The sequence below is a fragment of the Lissotriton helveticus genome, chromosome 2_2 (genome assembly GCF_964261635.1).
Source record: "Lissotriton helveticus chromosome 2_2, aLisHel1.1, whole genome shotgun sequence".
NCBI lineage: Eukaryota > Metazoa > Chordata > Amphibia > Caudata > Salamandridae > Lissotriton > Lissotriton helveticus.
In genome coordinates, this window is record NC_136060.1 from 256,993,260 (window position 1) to 257,018,280 (window position 25,021).

Genomic DNA, 25,021 nt, shown 5'->3' on the forward strand with positions numbered 1-25,021 from the left:
CAGCCCGGCCCGGCCAGGGCTTAACCCCTTCGCTGCGGGGGTTATTCCCCCGCTGTGCCGGGGGGAGGGGGGCGCGTACAGCACCCGCATGCTCATGACGAGCTCAGCTCGTCATGAGCTACGGTGCTCCGGTGCTCATGGCGAGCTGAGCTCGTCACAGGTGCATTGGCTCCCGTGGAACGCTCAGCACAGCGGGGGAATTCTCCCCGCACCTGAGCATTCCACGGCTCATGACGAGCTTTCCTTTAAATTGTATATCTCTATTTGGGCTTCCCTAGGTTCTCTGAGAATAAAATATGGTGCACCAGTCAAATACCTTATGGTTGAATAGTTTGTGATACAAACTGCAGGCTCTATTATTGGGCTCTTGATATGTTTGTGCCCTACCTTGGGATGCAGGCGTTTCCATGTTACTGTGTTTTGATGTGACCTTCTTGCTGGGCACCATCTCCAAAATATTTCTGAAGCTAGATATCTTGGAAATCGTGTTTCACAGACTTGAGTGCTGTGGTGATCGGGAGAATTTTTGAGGGGTTAGCCTTTTGAGCCCCTCTACCGCAGTGGTTGTTAGCTTATCCTTCTGCTTACAATTTAGCAATGCAAATGGGAGGGAAAAGTAGTATTAATGTAGTGGACTACAAATAGGTGGGAGCTGAGGAAGGATCAGAGTAGCTGCTCCTAACTCTATATCATGGCCTTGCATGGTTCCTGTAGGAAGCTGCCTCTTTATGTGATATATCAAAAAGTTGAGATACTGTGTACAGAGTCCAGGAGTTCCTTTATGAGTGGACAGGGGCTTGCTTTGCAATCCCAAAGTGCTCTGCAAGGGGGTAGTGTGGTCGAGCATCCTTCGACTTAACACAGAGGAGTGTAAGACATCTGCAAACACATAATGATTATTGCATGACACACATCTCAAGAAGGAAATCCACACAAATGTATAAAAATAGCAAATATCTTTATATATGTCTAGTCCTCAGAGGAAAATCGTTCAGATAGGTACATTTTTAATAATGACTTCTACTCCGTTCCAGAATTGGACGCTTAGTGTCATTTTTTAGTTCTGCAATGTTATCCAATGGAGGGAAGAACTAGTTCTGTAAACAGGTATAATAATAATCCACATTTGTAAAGCGTGAACAATCACCCGTAAGGGTCTCTAGGCGCAGGGGGCCGTCCGGAAGATTAAGCAAGCTATTGCCCAGAGTCACATGGTGCTGGGCTAACCTGCCGCCGGAGCCGGGGATCGAACTGTGATCCCCAGATTCCTCAGTCGCCCTGGCCGCGGCGCCACACCTCTTCTAGTACAGCAACTTATGGGACTAATCTCCACGAGTTAAGGTGAATGATGGGCAAGGTCCAAGGCATCACCAACAGTGAACCACCATTGGCATCAGGGCGGCTGGGTGCAGGGTGTAAAATGGCGTAGAGATCCCAATGTTATTCCAGGCAAATTGGTCTCTGCGAAGGGAGGATGCAGGCTCTGTCTAGGAGGCCATTCGGGCTAAACCACCAGGGGGCCTCACAATGCTCTGGGACATCGGGACGCCTTTGGTTCTCTTCTCCAAAGCCCATGGGCGATGTGTGCAGAGGTGTACTTAGGTGTCGGGTTTTTCCTTACCGGAGCAGTCACGGTAAGGGGGTCCTGCATGCAAAGACTGCAGGTGACGTCGGAAGGTCCACGGGGGGTGGAACCACAATGGACTTGGGCTCTGGAGGCCTGAGGGACCTTGATGACACCATTGGCCCACTTTGACTCAGGCTTGGAGCGACGGGTGCAGTGGTGGATTCAGGTATCTGGTTTTGGCGGTTATGGAAGCATTGTAGTCCTTTCTTTTGGACTTGCTACGAAAGGCAGGGAAATATTCCGCTGTCTGACAGGAGGTCTTGGTTCTTTATCGAATCAGGCAGCCCTTCCAAGTTTCTGAAGGCAGCAGCTGGAAGACCTGTCTACTTTGGTGCAGTTTCTGATGAGGGAAGCAGACAGGTCGGCGGGGCTGCTACCAAGTCAGCTGCTTCTTTTTTCCTCTCTGCTTTTGCGGCTCTTTGGTGTCCTCTCTCTTCTTAGGTCATGAGAGTCTGCTTTTCTGGTGCCAGGGACTCTCCTAAATACTGAATTTAGGGGTGTTAGGAGAGTGTAGGGTAGTAGCCAATGAGCTTCTGACCCCTGGGATCACTACGCCCCCCTACATGACCACTTCTTGTGGGAAGTGGGCATAACCCTGTCCCTGAATTGCCATCACAAAGATGGCTACTTCTGAAAAATCGTGTCTATCTCAGTGTAGCCTACCTTAGGGGTGACACTAGCCTGGAGGTGGCACGCCTACCTGACTAGCTAATTTTCCTGCCTCTGCAGGTGCCAAGGGGGTCCTGGACAAAGGGGGGGTGGCTTTCTTTCCTGTGTGGGTAGTCAGTTTCACATTCCAAAGGTGGCAGCCATTTGAAGCTTGCTGGCCTAGGAAGGCTAATCAGCAAGTTATCCTGTGGCTGGGGGTGTTACACCCTCTACCCGGGCAAGCTTCTGTTCTGGGCCTCCTGAGATCAGAGGCTCTTACTCTAGGAGGTCAGAACAGCGTCTCAGTTGGCAGGCTGGCAGAGACCAGTCAGGGAACAAACCAGAGTACGGTAGGTTTTCAGGGACACCTCTAAGGTGCCCTCTGGGTGCATGTATTGGTAAACCCATCACTCGAATCAGTGTGGGTTTATCAATACGAGATGTTTGATACCAAACATCCCTATTTTTAGTGAAGCCATCGTGTAGCTGAGTAACTCGTTTTCACCAGTGTCCAGCACACGTTTACAATGGCTGCCCTGTCCACTTGCACTGGCAATAATAGGACTGATCAGCACAGGGGCGTTTCTGCTCATGCAGTTATGCCCTTACATGTAATATTCAGCACCTTGTCGTAGAGCTGTCAGGCCTGCTGAAAGGGTGTCTCACAAATAATACATGCCGTATTAAGGGATATGGCACACAGGGATGTGTGACATGTTATGTTGTCACTTTTGTATGCACCAAGACACCCAGCCTGCAATGGTAGCCTTGCATATGCTTGTCAAGGGGTCCCTTAGGGGTTGGCACAATTTGTACTGCTGCCCTTAGGGACCCTCTTTAGTACCTTAGGCCCTAGGTACCAGCGGTGCCATTTACTAGGGACTTACAGAGGGTGCAAAAAGTTTTGCCTATTGAGGGAACAATTGTAAAGTTTTGGGAAAGAGATCTAGCACTGGGGCCGTGGTTAAAAGGGAACCAGTGCATTTTCAGTCAAAATCACATTAGTTACCTGGGAAAAAGTGGGAGTGACCATATTAACAAGCATTGGAATAGCCAATAGGTCTCGCCTTTGGGGAGTTATGTGTTTTGGCAGAGCTATGGGCTTTAATAACTTTTTTTATATGTGTTGTATAGTATTTTGAATGTTGTGCAGCATGTTTAAAAGTTATAAGTTATAATAAAAAAGGTGTTATACCATTTCTGGCACCTACTATAGAAAAAGTAACAGAATAGGAGAGGTAAATGCCATTAGGGAAAAGCAATAACCTAGCACTAAAAGGTGCAGACTTTAGAGCTAGGGAACAAAGTTTGAGTTTTGGCATTGGCCCAACATCCTGTGATCCTGGGCAAATCACTTAGTCTCCACTTTTGTACCAGAAAATAATACGCCCTTATGTTATGCTCATAAAAAGAATTTCAATATGTGTAGGTCCAGTATGCTGTATAAGTGCCAGTGTTGTTATTTAAATGCTGTGGTCAGTCCTGAAATCCACCGGCTCAAAAAAAGCACTGGCGGTTACAAAATTAAAGCACCGTATTAAACACCGTAAAAAATAAGAATATCAAGATCTAAAAATAATAAGTATCTCAAAACCCTAAATTCTGACTTGTTCTGCCTCAGTCACGTCGCCTTTCAGAAGCAATGTCCTGTCCTGATTTGCCTAGACCCACTGTATTCTCCGACAACTTTCACTTTGGTTTCAAGATCCAGCAGGGAACCATTGGGTTTATTAAGAAATAGAAAATATGAGATACAGGGAGAGCGAAGGGAGAGGAAAGGTGATTTGAGAGGATGAAGTCCTCGAGATTTTATGCGGAAGGGAAAGGAGTAACATAAGCTGAGTGGTAATATAGGCAAGGATAGGAGATGCTACAGCATGATTACCAAGCATGGACAGAGGAGAGCGCGACTGACCTATCATGGCCGCAGACCAGATGATGGACAGGGAACACTGGATGGGTATTACTGCTGAGTGATTAAGGACGGAGTAAGATTGACCTCGAATGGAAGGGAGTGAGATTGACCGCTTATTACTGCAGACTGAACAAAGGAAACTGAGCACAAGTGACTGGTGAGCACTACAGATTGCATGAATGAGGAGTAAGAGCGTGTCACATCATTCATGCATGTGGCGCACGCAGCGGGAGTGACTGATCACTACTCCAGAGTGCACAAAAAAGACTGAGCACCAGACTGCAGACTGCGAAAAACACTGATGGGCGGAAAGTGACCGATAATTACCAAGTAAGAACTGCCAAAGTCATTTCAACGGCATGCGGATCAGGGTAGCATACACTGTACAAACACCAAACACACTGCAGCAAGGTGGGTACGAAAGCATTTGAGACAAGCGCGGCCGCGAAAGTGAAAGTGACCGTAACATGATCCAAAACAGATGGCACCCTGCGCGCCCCTGCTCACTCCTGCAAACTGGATGCAGTGGTCGGAAACATTTACTAGAAAAGGTGGGACATGCACCCGCCTTTGGCCAATTGCGTGCTTTCATTTTTGAAAGCCACATGCAAAGAAAGGCCAATACAATGTGTGGGAAATCGAAACACACATGCACAAGTTTTCAGAAAAGCTGGAGTTATTCCAAGAGGCCCTCTCCTAGAGCACCGCATGCGCTCTGTGCTAGGCTCAACCTAAAAAGGGCTACTATCACACAGTTCCTGCCTCGTCCACTGTTATTCCCATGACTGTTCTAGCCCAGATAACGCCCTCAACATATCTAGATCAAGAGATGCACACCATTCTGTCACCAAGTGGAAAAGGTGAGGTGCTATTTACAGACCCTTCTTTTCTTGGATACTTTGACCTTTTTTGGGCTTTTTCTCTAAGCTTCAGCATTCTGCGTCTGTGATCCTCTGCACTCTAGCCACTTAAGCTCTTCATTATGCTTCTTGTAGGACTTGGCTTGGCCCTTTTTGGCTAAAGTCCATAACCTTTTTGCTTTCCCCCTAGACTTTTTTTCTGACATGGTGTTGCCAACTTAGGTGGTTTGGACACTTTGCCACTGCTAAACAGTGTCAAAGTGCAAGTGCTCCCTTATAAAGTGTAATGGTAATTGGTTGTCCATGATTGGTATGTTTGCCTTACTAGTAAAGTGCACTATGTGTGCCATGGCTGGTAATGCAACTGCTACTAGTGGGCCTGCAGCACTAGTTGTGCCACCCACACAAGTAGCCTTAAAAAGGGAACTCAGGCCTGCCATTGCATGGCCTGCGCGCAGTTTGTTAAACTGCCATGTTCTGACAAGCGCACTCACATGCCAGATCCCACCCTTCCCTTTCTATGCACGTCAGACAGGGAGACGCTGTATGCCTCTCTCTCGTGTCGGCAGCACGAGCCTCTGCTTCGGCTTGTATCGCGGCCCGTATTGCCAAGGGAGTGGCAGTACAGGTGCCGGAGTGCGGAGCTGCACTTTTTGATTACATCATACCCGTGTTGGGGGCAACTGTTGAGAGGCTGACTGCAAGTCAGAAGGAGAGGCGGAGAGACTGCCTAAGGTCCAGTGATCAGGGCCTGAGTGTATTACGCATTAATCCATTCCTGCATAACGGAGTACCTGACTGTCGTATTACACATTGCATTATTTCTGCATAACAGAGTACCTAATTAGAATATTACTCATTGCATTGTTTCTGCATAACGAACTACCTGAAAGGTGTATTGCGCATTGAATTGTTCCTGCATAATGAATTACCTGATTAGCGTATTACGCATTGCCTTATTTCTGCATAAACATACCTGGTGGTTGTATTACTCATTGCATTATTTTTCCCTGCAAAGTGCCTGATTGTTGCGTTACGCATTGTATTCTTTTCATTGCAGAGTGTCTGATTGCTGCGTTATGCCTTACAGTATTTTTACATTGCAAAAGTGCCTGATTCTAGCATTTTGAACTGTATAACATGATGTTAAGCTAGACCCGAAAGAATCAGAGCACTTTACATGAGTATCAGACCATAGTTGCAGGTTACATTGTTTCTACGGTTACACAGTTATTAGAGCTTGGCAAACATAGTTATGTGTAAGGTCGAGCCACAAAAAAGAACATATACGTAAGGGAAAAAGCAGGCAAGGGAAGATATTCAGGGGAAGCAGACAGAGAATGGAGGAGGGAAAGAGGAGGGGAGGTTGAGAGACACACCATGGAAAGAGGAGGGGGAGGGTGACGGGGACACAAACCGGTAGATGAGTCAAAGCTGCGTCCAAAGTCCAGTAAGCTGTGATCCCAGGGAAAGTGGTACAATTTCCACATCTCTGTTGCGAGAGGCTCCCTATAGGCAGTGGACTCTCTCAGAGGGGTCTCTGAGACCCCAAGGCCTACAAACTTGATCCTTCCCCAAAAAGGGGAGAGGGAGTGCTTTGGCAGGGGGTGCCATACCATGCCTCTACTGTGAGTGGCTCCCTTGGCGCTGTCGACTCTCTCAGCGGGTTCGCTCAGACTCCAGAGTATAAATACATTACATACAATTTACAATTACATATTTCTGGCCAAGTGCAGCGAGAGGGCACAGCAAATATAATTCATCAAGTGGTGAATCTGGTGACAAGTGCATCCCATTATCTCCCCTGCACTCAGCCTAGTTTCCTGTGAAAATCATCTGTGTTTCACTACTGTGCTGAGCTGGGGCTTGGCTGGTGGGTCAAGGCCATGCCCACTGCCATGCACGCGTGCCTCACTGTATCCCAGAACCACATCTGCTCACCATGTCTGCTGCTATCTGTACATTCCGCTTTGCCTTACCTCCCCTGCAGTGGAGTGGAGCTCATGGCACCTGAATGCAGCCCTTGCCCTTCCACTGTGACTCTGACCCCATGAATTAAGAACGATAGTGGATTCAACCCAGATCTGTGACTGGGGGCGAGTGTCTGAAAAGTTTCAGTGCTCCATCCATCATCTTGTGTCTGCTTTGTTTGCCCTAAGTTGGCAGGGTATGCCCAGACGTGGGTCCCTTGCTCACTTTGCCACTGGATTCGAGCTAGCCTTGATGATGTGGGGTGTTACCCCGAAACCGGTCCCAGGATGCTTGTTTCCGGTCCAGTGAAGACCTGTCTTGGCTGTTCAGTCTGGACTGTTCCCATGAGGCACAGGGTCAAGACTGATTTGCATATGGCTGGATCTGAATTTGGTGTGGTGAAGTGAGCTAAAGAACGATGATGGATTCAACCCAGTTCTGTGAATGGGGGTGAGTGTCTGAAAAGTTTCAGCGCTCCATCCATCATCTCCTTGTGTTTGCTTTGTTCACCCATGAATTAATACATCACCTGGCCAAAGATGGCATGAGAGATACAGATGGCGTTTGCACTGTGCAAACGCCAACTCAAATCTCCGCTGTGTCCACTGGGATAGACCTTTATCTTGAGCTCAGGCTTAAATCATAAAATTCAGCAATATCTCAGTGACAGCGAACCAGAATTTAACACACAAAGACAACCGGGCAGTGTAATTTTGCAAACCATGAAGGTCTGTTAAAAAATTAGTAAAGTTACAATCTCAAATCGAATCGATTAAGCATAAATCAGTAGTTACCCGATTACAGCATGTATGAATGTAATCCAGGCATTTCAAATCGGAAAAGTACACGTTATAAAGCCAGTATATGCAAAGTCGAAAGCCCGCTTTTTAGGATATTAAATAAAGCTCAGAGCGGCACCTCCTGGGTCCTTGAAAGAAATGGAAAAGCGAGGTATCCAAGATAAAGAAAACCTATGTCAGAACCTTACTTGAATGAGGCAATGAAAGCCCTGGAAGCATTGAATGTCATTGAGCACAACCTACACTGAAGCTAAGTGCAAAATTGTTGGCAAAAAACAGCAAAGATTCAATTGGGAATCTTGATAAACCAGAATTGTCTTGAAAATCCCATGCCAGTTTATGTATCAAGATCTGGGAAAAGCAGTGTACTTGGCCTTCCCCATGAAACTGTCCATCAAAAAAGATCTGTTGAGACTGAGGTGTGGTCTAAATTACACTAACCGGCTTCAAATTTGTCAGATCAGGAGGGACTACGGAACAGCATTGCCGCATACGCAATTATAAGAAGGAAAGACTCTTGCGGGTGATATCCGTATGCCCAGCCTTGAAAAATCGAAGATGTTACTGGCTGATACCTTTGTTTCGTAAACTCGCCAATAGACAATGTGACACGGCTATTATCGCATGCTTGAGTGGTATGAATCCGCAGCTATCAGCTCGATTTATGAATTTCCTTAGAGAAGCACAGAAGCTACTAAACTTATCGTCTGTCCTACCCACTGGAGACTGCCCATCCCTTTTAGCTGGATCATTTTTGGCCTTTTTGACATTTTGTATGTGTTTTTGTTCGTATCCAAAGTACTGACTAGCATGATTATTTTAGAACGGCACTAGCACTTTATTTGTGATCTCGTTGCACCTATCATTACATAAAATATAACTAGCGGGGGTGGCCGTGGTTGCTTCAGCACCGAATTTGATTAGTGGACCTCAGCCAGAATGAACAATGTTGCATTGCACTTTACTAATAACAAAATTATTCTACTTACTTTTTTTTATAGAAGTGTTGGAATGGCATAAACTTTATATACAAGGAGTTGGTTTCTTTGTTGGCCTAATTTGAGGGGCCCTGTTTTCATTTTGCACTTCAGGGGCCTAGGGTTGCATGGGAGTTGAGGGCTGCTTGTGGCATTGATTGATTGTGTTGTATTAAGTTTTTAGTTTTGTGCTATCGGTTTCATTCATACTGTTTTTTATATTGTGATTGTTTTAAATAACTTGACACAATAAAGTATATTTATGCGCCTGACATCACACAAATGCAACAGTGAAACAACCAAACATTGAAGCAGCCTATTCTCTTGCCCATCCCTGCTCCTTACAACCTCAGCTATAACTCATTGACTACAAAATGTGTTCTGTGTCCTCTATGTGTTTAAGTTCGCTTGTGTCTGGTTTGTATTTGCCCCATTTGAATCCTTATGTCTTCTGAGGGTGGACCTTTGTTTACTTCTAAGCAGCTAGTTCGAGTCAATACTAGTCTTGGTATGTTTATACTATAAATCAGTTCACTATTTAGACGAGGAATCTCATTGAAGAAAGGCAATCCTATGAGAACGGTTCTAACTTCTGAAAAATAACATATAGATCCGTACCCGAAGAAGCACGAAGCCATGTTGTGAACAGTGTAATTAACGTGTAATGAATGCCCTTTATTAACCCAACCGTAGGATGTACGGGCGTTCTTTGCAGAAGTGACTGCGTCCTTAGTGCACTAGTTTCTTCTCCTTTGAGTCATATTGTCTGTAGTATCTGATGCTGAGATATTTTTCCTTTGGTATTTTAAATGTCTTTTTAATGAACAGCGTTCATTGCAAGCGTCTCAGTAACAATGTATTATGCTTTGCTGTCTGTTTGCAGGACGGAGATCCATCGATACCACCTGAAAAGAGGAAACAGGTAGGCTCCATTCATGCTGTCTGGGACCTTTGTTAAGTGGGCTTACAGAAATGAATGTTGGGCATTTGGGACTCTTGAGGCAACATTTCCATTGTTCTTCACACTCTAGTATTACATTGAATATTCTGATGTTAAATATGGGCCCCAGACCGATCCACTATCGTCAACAGGCTTTTCTAAATGCTGTTATTCACTGCATTTATGTCACAGCAGTTAAAAAACGCACTATTTCCACTGCTATGACTTAGCAATAGTCACTGCTTATTAACTGTGACTGCAATCATTTATTTCTGCTGGATGGATATGGGGCCCGCGTGCATCACCTAACTGTATAGGTAAGTAGTGGGAAGGTTTTTAACCTGGTTTGAGAGTTATGTCATGCAGGGCTAACCATAACTGGTGAATTTCGCGGGGGGGGGGGGGGTCGCTAGAGGGGGCTTAGGTTTAATTCATTACTTTAACTGTAGATGTTTAAATTAATTTCACATTTTCTTTTAAACATGTTAAGTGTCGAGTAAGAGAAACCACAACTTGACTTTGTGTTTTTTGTTTTATATGTGTGTGCACATCTGCATAAAACCAGCTGTGATTTGTCCATGAACAGACATTTCTGATTTGTTTTCCACTACCTCTCAAAAACACAAGTTCACCAAGCTCAGTGCACACAACCTTCAGCTGAGCGCACACACACATCTCCATCCCATGAGCCGACGATCTAGGCTCTAACAATATCTGTAGCACCTACAATGCTCCTTAAACCACGTGGAGATGCCCCCTTTTTAAATAACCTGTAAAATTGTGAGTGCACAGTTAAAGTGAGGCCCGGCCTTCAAAGCTATTAACTGGGAGATAAGCTTCAAATACACAAGTCAACAGAGTCCACTGCCTTCCGCCGAACTTTCTGTCTTGCCTCTTACCTTTTTAATCAACTGTGTCTGCATGCCTTTGGCCCTGTGCAGTTGTTATTTCACTTACCCTCAAAATTCCGAGTCCATATAGTCTGAGATGACACCCTGCACTCAGCATTCGTAGTTACTTTATGAACCGTGCATAACCGTAGGCCGTGTGGGACAGGCTCTGGATGCAGGGAACCTTAGTCACTTGACCACTTGAGCATATCTGTGCTTAGTGGGGCCCGGAAGCAGGACATTACTTTTCACCGCCCTGGAACTGGTCCCTTAAGCTGCTGAGCCAGTTGCATATGGCCTAAGTCTGGCCCTACTATTGTATGTTATAACTAGCAAAGCTTCCCATGACCCAATACTACAACAAGCCCAAGGGCTGAGTTCTGTTATAATGCCACTGAAGTACAAAGCAAAGTAGTCCAGGGCAGATTTACAAGCCCCTTGCGACACATTTATGCCGCCGTTGAGTCACTTCTGTAACGCAGCAGCGGCGTAAATCATGCCCCATGTTGCGCCGTATTTACAACGTGACGCATCTAGGGAGATGCGTCACGTTGTAAACCCCTGAGCCACATGAAACCTGGGTCAGGTTTCATGTGGGCGTTCAATCAATCAGCAAATTTGTAGAGCGCGCAACTCACCCGCTAGGGTCTCAAGGCGCTTGGAGGGGGGAAACGCTACTGCTCGAACAGCCAGGTCTTGAGTTGCTTTCTGAAGGAGAGATGGTCCTGGGTCATCCGAAGGTGGGTGGGGAGGGAGTTCCATGTCTTGGCCGCCAGGTAGTAGAAGGATCTTCCTCCGGCAGTGGATTTGCGGATTTGTGGGACGGAGGCGAGGGCGAGGCTGGCGGATCGGAGCTGGCAGGTGGGTGTGTAGAATGTGAGGCGGCTGTTGAGGTATTTCGGGCCCATGTCGTGGAGAGCCTTGTGTGCGTGGGTGAGGAGTCTGAACGTGATCCTCTTGGTGACGGGGAGCCAGTGCAGGTCTTTCAGATGGGCAGAGATGTGGCTGTGGCGAGGGATGTCCAGGATGAGTCGCGCAGAAGCGTTCTGTATGCGCTGGAGTCTTTTCTGGAGTTTGGCTGTGGTTCCGGTGTAGAGGGTGTTCCCATAGTCCAGACGGCTGGTGACGAGGGCCTGGGTGACCGTCTTCCTGGTTTCTGTGGGGATCCACCGGAAGATCTTTTGGAGCATGCGCAGGGTGTTGAAGCAGGAAGACGAGACGGCGTTGACTTGCTTGGTCATCGTGAGGGAGGAGTCCAGGATGAAGCCTAGGTTGCGTGCATGGTCTGTTGGCTTAGGTCCTGTGCCCAGTGCAGGGGGGCACCAGGAGTCGTCCCAGGTGGAAGGGGATGGTCCGAGGATGAGGACTTCCGTCTTGTCTGAGTTCAGTTTCAGACGGCTGATCTTCATCCATTCCGCGACGTCTTTCATTCCTTCCTGGAAGCTGGCTTTGGCGGTGGCGGGGTCGTTGGTGAGGGAGAGGATCAGCTGGGTGTCGTCGGCGTAGGAGATGATGTTAAGGTTGTGTTGGCGTGCGATGGCAGCGAGAGGGCTCATGTAGACGTTGAAGAGGGTGGGGCTGAGTGAGGATCCTTGCGGGACGCCGCAGATCACTTCGGTGGCCGCGGATCGGAATGGGGGAGGCGGACTCTCTGGGTTCTTCCGGCGAGGAACGAGATGATCCACTCCAGGGCCGCTCCTTGGATTCCGGTGTTGCTGAGGAGCTGGATCAGGGTGCGGTGGCATACGGTGTCGAAGGCTGCTGAGAGGTCCAGGAGGATGAGGGCAGCAGTTTCCCCGTTGTCGAGCAGGGATCTGATGTCGGTAGCTGCGATGAGAGCGGTCTTGGTGCTGTGGTTTGCTCGGAAACCGGACTGTGATGGGTCGAGGGATCCGTTGGTCTCGAGGAAGGCGGAGAGTTGTCCGTTGACGGTCTTCTCTATGACTTTGGCTGGAAAGGGGAGGAGCGAGATGGGGCAGAAGTTCTTGAGGTCCGTGGGGTCCGCGGTGGGTTTCTTCAGGAGGGCGCTCAGCTCGGCATGTTTCCAACTCTCCGGGAAGGTGGTGGATGCGAAGGAGCTGTTGATGATGTTCCGGAGCTGGGGTGCGATGATGGAGTCGGCTTTGTTGAAGATGTGGTGTGGGCAGGGGTCGGTTGGGGAGCCGGAGTGGATGGTGTTCATCAGGCGGGTGGTGTCTTCGGTGCTGACAGGGGTCCAGGTGCAGAGGGTGGTGGTGGGGGGTGTTGGTTCGGTGGATGTGTGCGTGGTCTGTGCGCTGAAGCTATTGTGTATGTTGGCGATCTTGCGGTGGAAGAACGAGGCGAGTAAGTCGCAGAGGTCTTGCGAGGGTGTGATATCGTTGTTGCAGGCGCTGGGGTTGGAGAGCTCTTTAACGATGCTGAAGAGTTCCTTGCTGTTGTGGGTGTTGTTGTCCAGTCGTTCTTTGAATGTTGTCCTTTTGGTGGTGCGGATCAGCTGGTGGTGTTTTCGGGTAGCGTTTTTGAGGGCTGTCATGTTTTATGTTGTCTGGTCGTGGCGCCAGGCTTTCTCGAGGGTGCGACAGGTTTTCTTGGAGTTTTTGAGGTCGTTGGTGAACCACGAGGCTTTCCTGCTGCCGGATCTGCTGGGAGGGTTCTTCAGTGGTGCGAGGTCGTCGGCGCAGGTGGTGAGCCAATGTGTGAGGTTGCGGGCTGCTTCGCTGGGGTCCGTCGTGTTGGTGGGTGGGTTCTGGCTGAGGGCGGTGGTGAGCTGGTCGGCGGTGATCTTGCTCCAGTTTCTGCGGGGGACCTGCTGCGGGTGGTGGTGGGTCGTGGTTCTCCTGAAGTTCAAGTGGACGCAGCTGTGATCTGTCCAGTGTAGTACGGAGGAGTGGCTGAAGGAGATGTGCTTGCTGGAGGAGAAGACGGGGTCAAACGTGTGGCCGGCGTAGTTGGTGCGGGTGTTCACCAGTTGCTTGAGTCCGAGGTTGTCCAGCAGGGCGGCAGTGTTGCTGTCATTGTTGTTCTCCAGGTGGAAGTTGAGGTCCCTTAGGAGGATGTAGTCTGATGAGGTGAGGGCGTGTGGACTGATGAAGTCTGCGATGGCTTCGCTGAATTGTGTGCGTGGTCCCGGGGGTCTGTAGATGAGAGTGCCTCTGAGGGTGGTGGTCTTGGGGTCGGTGTGTATCTGGAAGTGAAGGTGCTCGGCGGCGGTGAGGGTGTCGTCGGAGTTGGTCATGATGCGGATGGTGTTTCTGTGAACGATGGCGATGCCTCCTCCGGTTTGGTTGACGCGGTCCCTCCGGGTGATCTTGTAGCCATCCGGGATGGCTATGGCGATGTCGGGGGCTGAGGAGGCATTCATCCAGGTTTCTGTGAGGAAGGCGACGTCTGGTGAGGTTGTGTCGAGGAGGTTCCAGAGTTCGACAGCCTGCCTGTGGACGGAGCGGGTGTTGAGCAGGATGCACTTGAGGTGGTTGTTGCTGGTGCTCGGCTTGGCGGGTGCGGTGCAGGTTCGGAGGCAGGTGAATTGGCAGGTGAAGAGTCCGTGGGTGCGTTTCGGGGTGGCTCGGTAGCAGGCGGGGTTCCGGCCGGCGTTGAGTGCGTGGAGGGTGGCGGCGTCGTAGGTCCGTCGGGTGGGCTGGCATTGTTGAGGACCAGGGTTCCTGGCGCTGGGCGCGGTCCAGCCGTGGACGGGCTTGCCTTTGGCGCGCCTTTGGTGCGTACGCGCAGTCCCCGCCATTTATGGCGAAGTGGGAGGGAGGAGCACCTGGGAGGCGGGAGACAGGAGAGGGGGGCGGGGCCGCAGGAGAGCAGTGGCGGGGAGCAAAGGGGGGGAAAGAGCGGGAAAGCGGAGCGGGGGAGAGCGAGGGCAAGCCTGGAGATCGGGGCAAGCCTGGGCAAGCCTGGGGAGCGAGGGCAAGCCTGGAGAGCAGGTGCCCTAAGGAGAGGCGGCAGCAAGAGGGCCAAGCAGGCAGCGGCAGCAGAATCCGGACACACGGGGGCCGTGCCGAGTGGAGTGACCGGGTCAAGAACGGGAGTTTGGTGGGGTATTATGACCCAATTTAGATGACCTTGTTTGCACGGTGCTAGCCATTGTGTTAAAAGTCTGTCAAGGGTCTACAGAATAGGATGACTAATATGCAAACACAGCCGAAATGCAACTCCAAGCCCCAGTGACAGTCTGTAAAACGGATCGGAGCCACCCCTACTAACCAATTTATCAAGCAACCCGACTCCACCCCCCTATTTATACCTGGAGCAAACGTTTTGGGGTAATAGCCCAGCCCAGTCACTCACAGTCAAAAGCACCAGCTCTTCTCTCGTCGGCCCTGAGTCAGTGAAAATGGGACCTTTCGTGCCCTCAATCTTCCAAAAGCTGTTCTCAAAGAGGGGGGCCCAACCCAGCCTCTTCCGGCCCCCGACGGCCACAGACAGCCCGCTCTTTGCCCGGGCTTAGCCCGGCGCGTCCCGCGCGGCAGGAACAACTGATTGATTAAGACCTTCCGGTTGCAAGGGGGAGTGGCAGGTTGGCAGCTGGTGGCCCTGAATAGCGTCTTGGGGCTTGTAGTTCCTTTGCGCGGCTCCCTACAGGCTCTCTCTCACGGTGCGAAGCATCTGTTGAGAGTTCCTTTTTAAATTACAAACTTTAGTACTTTAGTAAGATCCTATATGTTGTAGCTCTCAGCGCCCCACCTCCGGTCTAACTTGCACTTTGAGCTGGAGCATCGACTTTACCGCATCCAGAAACCATAGAAAACAGAGGCAGAAAATACCTTGCTTCTAGTTAAAGCATAGCCCACACGACCTCCATGCTGCATACAAACATTGCTTCTGCAGGCACATAAGAGAAAGAGAAAGCCGCGGAAAGTGCCGCTCAAATTTGTCTCTCAGTTCGCAGCACCTCAATGCCCCCTCGAGACACAGTCGAGCGCCAGACTCCAACGTTGCTCCTCAGTGCCCTCTCAAGCTGCGTTCCAGCGCAGGGTGGGCGTTCCCTCGCGGGTACGCCTCGTAAAAGTGACGCAGTGAAATCTACAAGATTTCACGGAGTCACTTTTACGGCCATGCTGCATCAAAACCCTGCGCCTGCTTAAAGGATTGACGCAGCATGGTAGGCATAGGGCACCTCCGAGCCTTGCTGGAGCCGCATCGCGCTTGCAACGCGACTCCAGCAATGCGCCGCATTACCACCGGGGGATGCGACACGCATCTGCCCATCTGTGCGTCACGGCGCCCCGCATTGTAAATGCAGCGCATCAGTGGTGGCGCATGGATGGTTTTGCGGGTCGCAAGTTTCTTGGCGCATCCCTGCTGATTTGCAGGAAGGCGCCAGGAAACGTAAATCTGCCCCTTTATATTTATGGTGGAGAGAATATTATTTCTTTTACTGTATCTTCACATATTTAAATCCTTGGTCTTTTGCTTTTTGTAATTACATTGATATTTTAGTTACAGATAACATATGCGAAGTTAGTCATTTCTCGCAAATACGTACACATAAGCAGTTTTATATAATTCTGCGTCCATGCTATTGCTGTACATTCGCATATGTGGGTAATAAGCAGGTAGATTCTTGCCTCGTAGATTATTACCTCTCAATTCAGTCGTGCAATAACTAAACATTTTACCATATAATCCAATTTTCAGGATATAAAAATTCAAAATCAAGATGCCCTAAAATCTCATTTACGGAGCAAATGTTTTGTGTCAGTTAAGTGTTCTATACGTGAAGCTACTTTTCACTGTCTGCCATCTCTAGCAAAGACATTGTAATGCCATTACTCAACTGTAATATTTTATTAGGTATGGCTTTCATCACAAGTGTTTATCATAAGCACAGGTTTTGTAAACCGTTTGTTTACTGCTCTGATGTCAGAGCGGTAAAACACAGGGCCCGAGGGACGCGCTTTGCCTGTTGCGGCCGCCGCCTTCCCCGGATGCCAAGAGACGAGAGGAGGTGGGGAATGTGGGTGGTGCTCTTGCACCTTCTCACCTGTAGCCCGTGTGTCTCCGAGTGCAGTACTGGCTGTCCGCTCGTTGTGGGAAAGTGGAGAATGCAATTATAGGAGGGAGGGGGGAGAGAACACCCACCGAATGGCAAGATGCCGGGTGTTGGTTTATTTCAGACCTGCACATGGGGGAAGAAGTTACCCAGGGGGTGCAAATGGTTGGGTAAACCCCAGGTATTTTCCTTTGTTTATTTTAAATAATGTGATTTACAAGGGTGGGGCATGACGTGACGGGATCCCGGGTATCTTTTTTCTGCACCTTGACGAGGGACGTTAGTGCAAGGACTGAGTTGACTTGATTTGTAGAAGACAGCACAAAGATTTGGGAGATTATGGAAGAAAGAGTGGGCGAAAAATATGCACAGTGATTGGATGGCAGAACATTTCCTGCGGGAAGTATGGAAGGAGTGATTCTTGGGTGAGTGAGTATGGGAGAGGTTGGGCATTTTGGGAACGGCTCAGTATTTCTTGGGCCAAAGATGAGTGATTTGGTTTCTTCCGTGCAAAGGATGAGAGAAATTATTTTTCGTACTGCTAGGTGATATACCTGGATTATGGACTAAGGCAAATGGTCCCTCTGGTGTATTGAATGCGACTGGGATTCTTAGTGGGGAAGAGGATGAAGCAGAATGTTGCTTCGGAGTAGAAGGTGAGGGCAGTTTTAGAAGCAAGATAAGGCATTTGTATTTTCAGGCGCTGATGATGGAGTAGGCTTTTATAGGGAATGGATATGGTAAGTGTTTGTTTTTTTAGCTAGATTCTGCGGTACATTTTTCCCCTTATAAAGTCAGTGAGTCATTAAGAGCAAAGGATAAGGGCGGGGGATGAGTCTGGGGTTTACATAGGTTTGTGGATGGGGTGTGGGCTCTTACTAGTGATCCAGCGGGCTATAGAAAATATATCATAAACTACGCTACCCAACTACATAACCTATAAACAAAATTCTATACTAAATATGGACCCATTTATGAACCTGATATATTTTGGGCCTACTGAATCAGGTGGTCAGAATAAATCTATATACACATTATCTACACACTATATACATATTTATACATTTGCAGAAAGAATATTGTCATTAGAATAAAACCCAATCATTTAAACGACCACCATAGGCGACGTGATCTAGCTAAAGGTAACCTACACTTCTGAATAACCAAGACCAGCTTGTTTGTCAAAAGTAAGATTTTATTTTCTAAATTATGGTATGTAAATTGATAGTTTTATAATTGCATTTTATTAGCAATAAAGCAAGCATGATTGTAAAGAAATATAGAAAAATACAATTTATGCAAGTGAATCAAAATTCAAAGTGAATATTTAAAGTTTAGCATTTCTAAAACCTAAGTCCCTAAATAAGCTAAATAGATAGAAATTAAAGTAAAGTTCTTTGAGAATTCTTACGTGCTCCACGCAAAGTCCAGCAGCACTTCACCCTCATCGGAAAGTCAGAAAGCAGCAGCCAGCCCAACCCTAAGGGCATGACTTTTTATACCTTTCTACGCTAACTAAACTAGCAAAGGAAAGTTTTCAGAAATCCTCGACGTCCCATTGGCTGAGAGTGACAAGTGACATGTCACCCGATTCTTAAAAAGTTCCACAAAATCATGTCTTACAAAGACCATTGTCTCTTCCACGTGAAGCCAGAAGCTTCCTGCGATTGCAACTTTGTATTAAGTCATCCTCGCAGCTTCCATAGTCTTTCAGTACAACTTCCGCGGATGCCAAGTTAAGGACTGACAAAAAGTTCACTTTCGACCTTGGCCACGTCCGACAGAATGATGTCAGCTCATCAGTTTTTTGCTTTGTGAATGCAGCTTCAATAAACGTTTTAATTCAGAATGGGCGTCTCGTGACTTTCTGCAGAATTATAGATCAGCTCTTTTTCTGCGGCTCAAATAACTAGGCCCAAAAGCAGGCAACTTATGTTTTCTAGTATAAAACAAACACAAGAAAAGTATTAATGTAAGAAATAATGTAGATTCTGTATCCACCCCATGGTTTACTAATTAATTAACCCACCCGATTAATCAAAATGTTACCTAGCCATTGCAAACAAATAAAGCAGCGTTTATATTTACCAGTCTCCGTTTTTCTATGAGATCCATATGCACCTAGAATAGTAGAAATGACATCACACAGACAAGGAAAAGCAAAACAAGCACATGCTTATTTTAAGTTTGCAGCAGTTAGTAATGACAAAAACGAAAACAATAAATTATTTTATTATTTTGCACGAACAAAAAGATGCAACAAATATGCACGTTTATGAGCACACATGTTAGTCCCCCCACGTGTAAAGTTTAATCTAAGTTGTATTAGTACGACATATCACAAATCATTAATAATTTTATTCATGTTATGGAAATGTGACTTTGCGAGTTTAAACAAAATTTTGTTTTCTATCTCGCTCCATCAACTCCCTCATCTGGTGATTAACAAATCACCACACCAGCACTCAAAATTTTGGTAAATTAAATTTTTAAGAAATCGATTCAAATTCAATTATTTTAGTAAACCTAAAAATCTGTTTCAGCATAATCTTTGCAATTAACATGACGCTCACTATGTAACTCCTGTAACTCGATCTCCCTTTCCTCTTCTTTTCTCAGTTTATAAATTCTCTTCTTTTCCTTTAACTGTTTCTTTCTTTTATGTAACAAACAACCTACTTTAGTCAAAATAAAAATGAAAAATATTATAATCAAAGGTGCCAAAATCTTGCCAAGAATTGAACTTCCGATATTATGAAACCAGTTTTTAATTGCTTGAAACCTTTTTGAAAGTTTCCCTGTAAAATCTTCTTCTTCTAAAGGAATTATCTCTGAATGCATTTGTGTAATATTCTTAATATACATTTCAATATTCTTACTTTCATCCGGTATATATGTACAGCAATGTTGGACATGTAAAATGCCACAGACTCCTCCCTCTTTTGCTAGGAGTATGTCTAAAGCAAGGCGATCTTGAATTACCATGGATCTAATTGCAATAACTTCAACGTTCACTAATTGAAACCCATCAGCAGTGTCGGTTGATAATCTATCAACTATAGTGGACAATTTTCTGATTCTCCCTGCATTTAGGGTTATTCCAACAAAAGGAATTACAGCTTGAAAAATATCTCCCAGAACTTCAGTAAAAGTTTCTCTTTTAGCTCTATTTACATAATTATGAATTTTAAACAATCCTTCTGAATCTCTGTCAACATGAAACACTTTAGGAAAAACAATTCCCACATAACAAGTTCCATACCAGTGGTCAGGAAGGTTATAGTAAGCTTTGTCACCACAAACAAAATAAATTCCAGGAAATATAGGATCTGTTCCACCTTTAAATCCCCAACCTCCCATAATCTGATAAGTATCTTCACAGTTACTTGCACCTACAAAATAATTATCAAAAAGTGTATTATCTCTTCTAATGCAAAGCTTTCCACTAACAGGTTTGTCTATGTGAATTGCAATATTTTCAAGCATTTTGCCATTTAATTTCTCATCCTCTTTTTGCCAGAAGGATGACTTAGTCTGCTTGACTAATTCATTTCTCTTATAAATTGCTCTTCTCTCCTCAACCATATTCAAAAATTTCTTTCCTTCAGCACTTAATTTACATGTTAGATTATTCTTGTAAGCATACTCATAAGTGAGTTCGTTAGTAACAAGGAAATATTCTCTCAATTGTTTTACTTTCTTATGCTTATTTAAAGCATTATCAATCTTAACATTAGCAAAAATCTCATCATAATTTGAATAGTAATATTCTAAACGTCCAGTTTGATAAAATAAACTAGTTAATACACTACATGTAACAGCATAAGTGAGAGGAAGCATATTATATGTTACTCCTTCAGAAACAGAAGCAGGTAACTTAACACAGACATAACAGTCCTTTGCATCCATTACCTTTACATATTCACTCAAAAGCTTTGTGAATGTATTGCTTGAAAAATCACCTATTGATTTATCTTGATGGATGTTAGGCTGATGATCAATTACTTTTGCAGATGCACTATGTTTAGTTTGGCTAACCAGAGCTTTGCTTGTTATGTTAACTTTGTGTAATTCTCTATTCATTTCTAAAGGGATAATCACAGCTAGTACTAACCAGAGCAGAACTAAAATGAGCAGACACACCAGAGTCATCTTACAGCATCTTTTAAAAACAGAACATTTTGAAGTGCTCTCCTTAACGTAAGGCATTTTTAGGTTAGTTTTAGCCTCAAAAATAAAAATAAATTTTAAAATTTATATATATACCCCCCTTTTAAAATATATTTTTCTTTTATGACCCTAAACAAGATTTCTTCGACCTTCTGTCATACATAAGTTTTCTTCAACTAAACAGTTTTTCTTCGACCTTGTGTCAACTAACAAGATTTCTTCAGCCTTTTGCCAATTTAATAATTTTGTACTTCAATCATTGTCACTAATTTCTTGGATTTCGTTTTCTTCTTCGCTACTATCATATATGTCAATAACAGGTGGAATTACTAAGTAAGTCCACTCAGGAGACTTATATTTCTGGTTTGGTCTAATTATTCTCTTCCCTTTTCTCGATATCACTTCAATTTTTCTTCCAACTCCAACTTCTTTTCCTGGACTCTTTTGACTACTTATTTCTTCAACTTGTTCTATTGGCTTTTTGATCAATCTGACTCTCAATCTTCCACCAGGCCAGTAGTCTGCTTTTCTCACGTACTTCTTCTTTGGTTCAGAATTATTTGATTCTGACTTCCAAGTCCTTTTCTTTCCGTTTTCACTTCCACCTTCCACGTCACTTTCTTCAGTTTCGTAGTCTGAAATTTCAATTGACTCAGGAACTTCTCTATTCGGCAATTTCACTCCTTCAGGAACTTCACTTTGTCTTCCATCACTGGTACTCGGTAATTCGTTCTCCTCCTCTTCCTCAATTACCTCTAGCTTCCCAGATTTTGGATTTCTGTTCCTTACTTCAGAGCTTGTTCTCTGCCTTTCGATACTCTCCCGGTCTGAAACTTCCTTTGGTTCAGCTTCTTTGTCTTCAATAGAGACAACTGAATCCTCAGTTATCTTTCCTTTTAACAGATTCTCTTCTCCTTCAGAATCTATTTCAATTATTTCTAAGTCTTTTCTTGTCAGATTTCCATTCACTTGCACAGTTTCCAGATGTCGACTTTCTTGTCGATCTTCAGAATCTGGAATTACTTCACCTTCTGTTCTGTCTTCTGCTTCAGAATCAGAATCATCTGTGGTATCACTTTCAACATCAGAACTCTCAGGAGTTGGTACTGGAATAGTATGACTTGGATGAATCCAGCGTTTCAATCCTCTGCACTTTACAGCATTAGTAGTGATCAAAATTATCTGCCTAGGTTTCTGCCATCTAGGAGATAGACAATTCCTTCTCCGATGTACTTTCGTTCTGACCCAGTCTCCAGGTCTCAGATCATGTGTCAAAACTTTGTCATTTGATTGAGCTTCAGTTCCCACCTGATTAGACACAGAAGTTACCATATCAGATAACCTTTTACAGTAATCCAAAATTGCACTGTCATTTATGCTCAACAGTTTACCTACAGGTACAAAAGCTTGCCTCATAACTCTTCCCATTATAATTTCATGAGGACTCAGACCTGTCTTTTTATCTGGTGTACTTCTTAATGACATCAAAACAAGTGGAAGAGCATCAGTCCACTTAACTCCTGTTTCTAGACACATTTTTCCAATTCTGTTTTTGATAGTTCCATTTATTTGTTCTACTACACCTGATGCCTCTGGTCTGTATGCACAGTGTATTTTCTGCTCAATGCTCAAAGCTTCACAAATTAACTTCAACAGTTTGTTATCAAAATGGCTTCCTCCATCACTCTCAATAGTGACTGGAAAACCGTACCTTGGGATGATTTCTCTGAGCATTAGTTTTGCTACTGTAATTGAATCACAATGTCTTGTAGGGAAAGCCTCTACCCACTTTGAGAATAAGCATACAATTACAAGTACATATTTCAAACAGTTGTGTAAGGGCATTTCAATGAAATCTATTTGTAACCTGGTAAAGGGACCACCCTCTCGACCAATTATTCCTGTCCCCACCACTGATTTTCTGTTTGGATTCATTTGTTGGCATGACAAACACCTTTGACAAAAAGATTCTGCAATGGTTCTAAATTTTGTATTGAACCATGTTTCTCTAAAAAGTCTGACCATAGAATCTCTTCCTAAATGTGCAGGACCATGATATAATCTGGCCATGTCAGCAATCAAGCAATTTGGTAAGACTATTCTGCCATCTTTGTAAACCCACACTCCATCTTCTTCACGTGGTCTACAATCTGATCTTAACCATAGATCTTTTTCTTCATCATCTGCTTCGTTTTGTAAATCTCTAATCTCATGCCATGTTTCTACAACAGTTGTTAGCATTAATGAATTTGAATCAGTTTCTTTACTCCTATTCCGATTGTAAGAATAATTTTTCCTTGCGCAGTACTTTGCTGTTTCATCTGCGAAGGCATTTCCCTTGGAAATATAATCAGTTCCTCTAGTGTGCGCTGCACATTTGACTATGGCAATTTCTTTTGGTAATTGTATTGCTTCAATTAATCTCCTAATAAAAACTGCATTTTTAATTGGCGATCCTGTTGATGTCATGTATCCTCTCTGTGACCAGAGTTGTCCATAATCATGCACAACTCCGTACCCATACTGACTATCAGTAATGATGGTAACTCTTATATCTTTTGATATTTCACATGCACGAATTAAAGCAATCAATTCAGCCACTTGTGCTGAACGAACTCCTTCAAGACATGATGCTTCTTCAACATCTTCGACTGTACAAACTGAGTATGAAGCTTTCAAGACACCTCCTTCGGATCTTAAGCATGAGCCATCTACAAAGTAGACAAAATCCGATTCAGACAAAGGTCTGTCTTTGATGTCTTTTCTTGGTTTAGTGCAGAATTCCATGACATCTAAACATTCATGTTCTGTCTCAATGTCATCAACAATTTCGGAATCAGGCAGTAATGTAGAAGGATTCAGATTCAAACATCTTGAAATCGAAACATTATCTGCTCCCAGTATGATTTTCTCATACTTTGTCAATCTGCTACTTGTTAAATGTTGAGTCTTACCTCTTGTCAGTAATATTTCAACTGAATGAGGCACAAAAACTTTCACAGGAAATCCCATAATGATTCCTTCACTTTGTTCAAGGCTGATACTTGTAGCTGCAACTGCTTTTAAACAACCTGGTAATGCTTTTGCAATTGGATCAAGAACTGCAGAGAAGTATGCAATAGGTTTCTTTAAATTTCCATGTCTCTGAATTAACACAGATAATGCACATCCTTCTCTCTCACTGCAATACAGTTCAAAATCTTTCTCATAATTTGGCATACCCAAAGCAGGAGCTTGGCATAAGCTCTTTTTCAGGTTCTCAAAAGATTCCATCTCAGCATCATTGAGAATAATTGGATCTTTTACATCTGATTTGGTCAATCTTTGTAGTGGTTTTGCAATTACTGAAAATCCACTTATCCATTGTCGACAGTAACCTACCATTCCCAGGAACATTCTGACCTGTCTTTGTGTTCTTGGCGGTAACATTGCTTGAATCATTTTTATTCTCTCTATTGTTACTTGTCTTTTTCCCTTTGCAATTCTGTGACCAAGATATTTTACTTCTTGTTTGCAAAACTGTAGTTTTGCTGGGGACACTTTATGTCCTTCTTCTGCAAGGCGATTTAACAGAATTATTGTGTCTGTTACACAATTTTCTCTTGTCTTTGCAGCTATTAACAAATCATCAATATACTGCACCAGCGTAGACCTACCTGGTAAGTCTAAATTTTCTAATGATCTTTTTAACAGTTCATTAAAGATTGAAGGACTTTCAGTATAGCCCTGAGGGATTCTTGTCCATCCAAGGGTCTTACCTTGGAATCTGAAAGCAAAGATTTCATAACTGTCTGGGTGTAAGGGAACAGTAAAGAATGCATTGCAAAGGTCAATAACTGTGTACCATTCAGCATCATGTGGAATCTGAAATAGAATTACTGCTGGATTTGGAACCACAGGACAACATGGAATGACAATTTGATTAACCTTTCTCAAATCTTGTACGATCCTAAATGTTCCGTTAGACTTTTTAACTCCCATAATTGGTGAATTACAAGAGCTACTCTTCATTTCCTTTAATACACCTTGCTTGATTAACTTTTCAATTATAGGTGTAATACCTTCAATTGTCTCTGTTTTCATTTTATACTGTGGAGTGTTTGGAAATTCTATTCCCTGTTCCAATGCAATTTTAACAGGATCTACGTTTTTCATCAGACCCATTTCATTCCCAGTAAAATCCCATATTTTAGATTTCACTGTTTCCTTTAGCTCTTCAGGTAAATCCTTTTCTTCAAAT

At 44.9% G+C, this 25,021-nt stretch overlaps 1 protein-coding gene across 5 annotated transcripts in view; it reads left to right on the forward strand.

The window, feature by feature from the left end:
- CCDC149 (coiled-coil domain containing 149) overlaps positions 1-25,021 on the forward strand; it is a 480,627-nt gene that overhangs the window by 136,346 nt on the left and 319,260 nt on the right. For all 5 annotated transcript variants that reach the window (XM_078678386.1, XM_078678383.1, XM_078678387.1 and 2 more), the window contains one exon: positions 9,682-9,720. In XM_078678386.1, the coding sequence (XP_078534512.1) occupies positions 9,682-9,720 (39 nt within the window). The remainder of the gene's footprint in view (positions 1-9,681; positions 9,721-25,021) is intronic.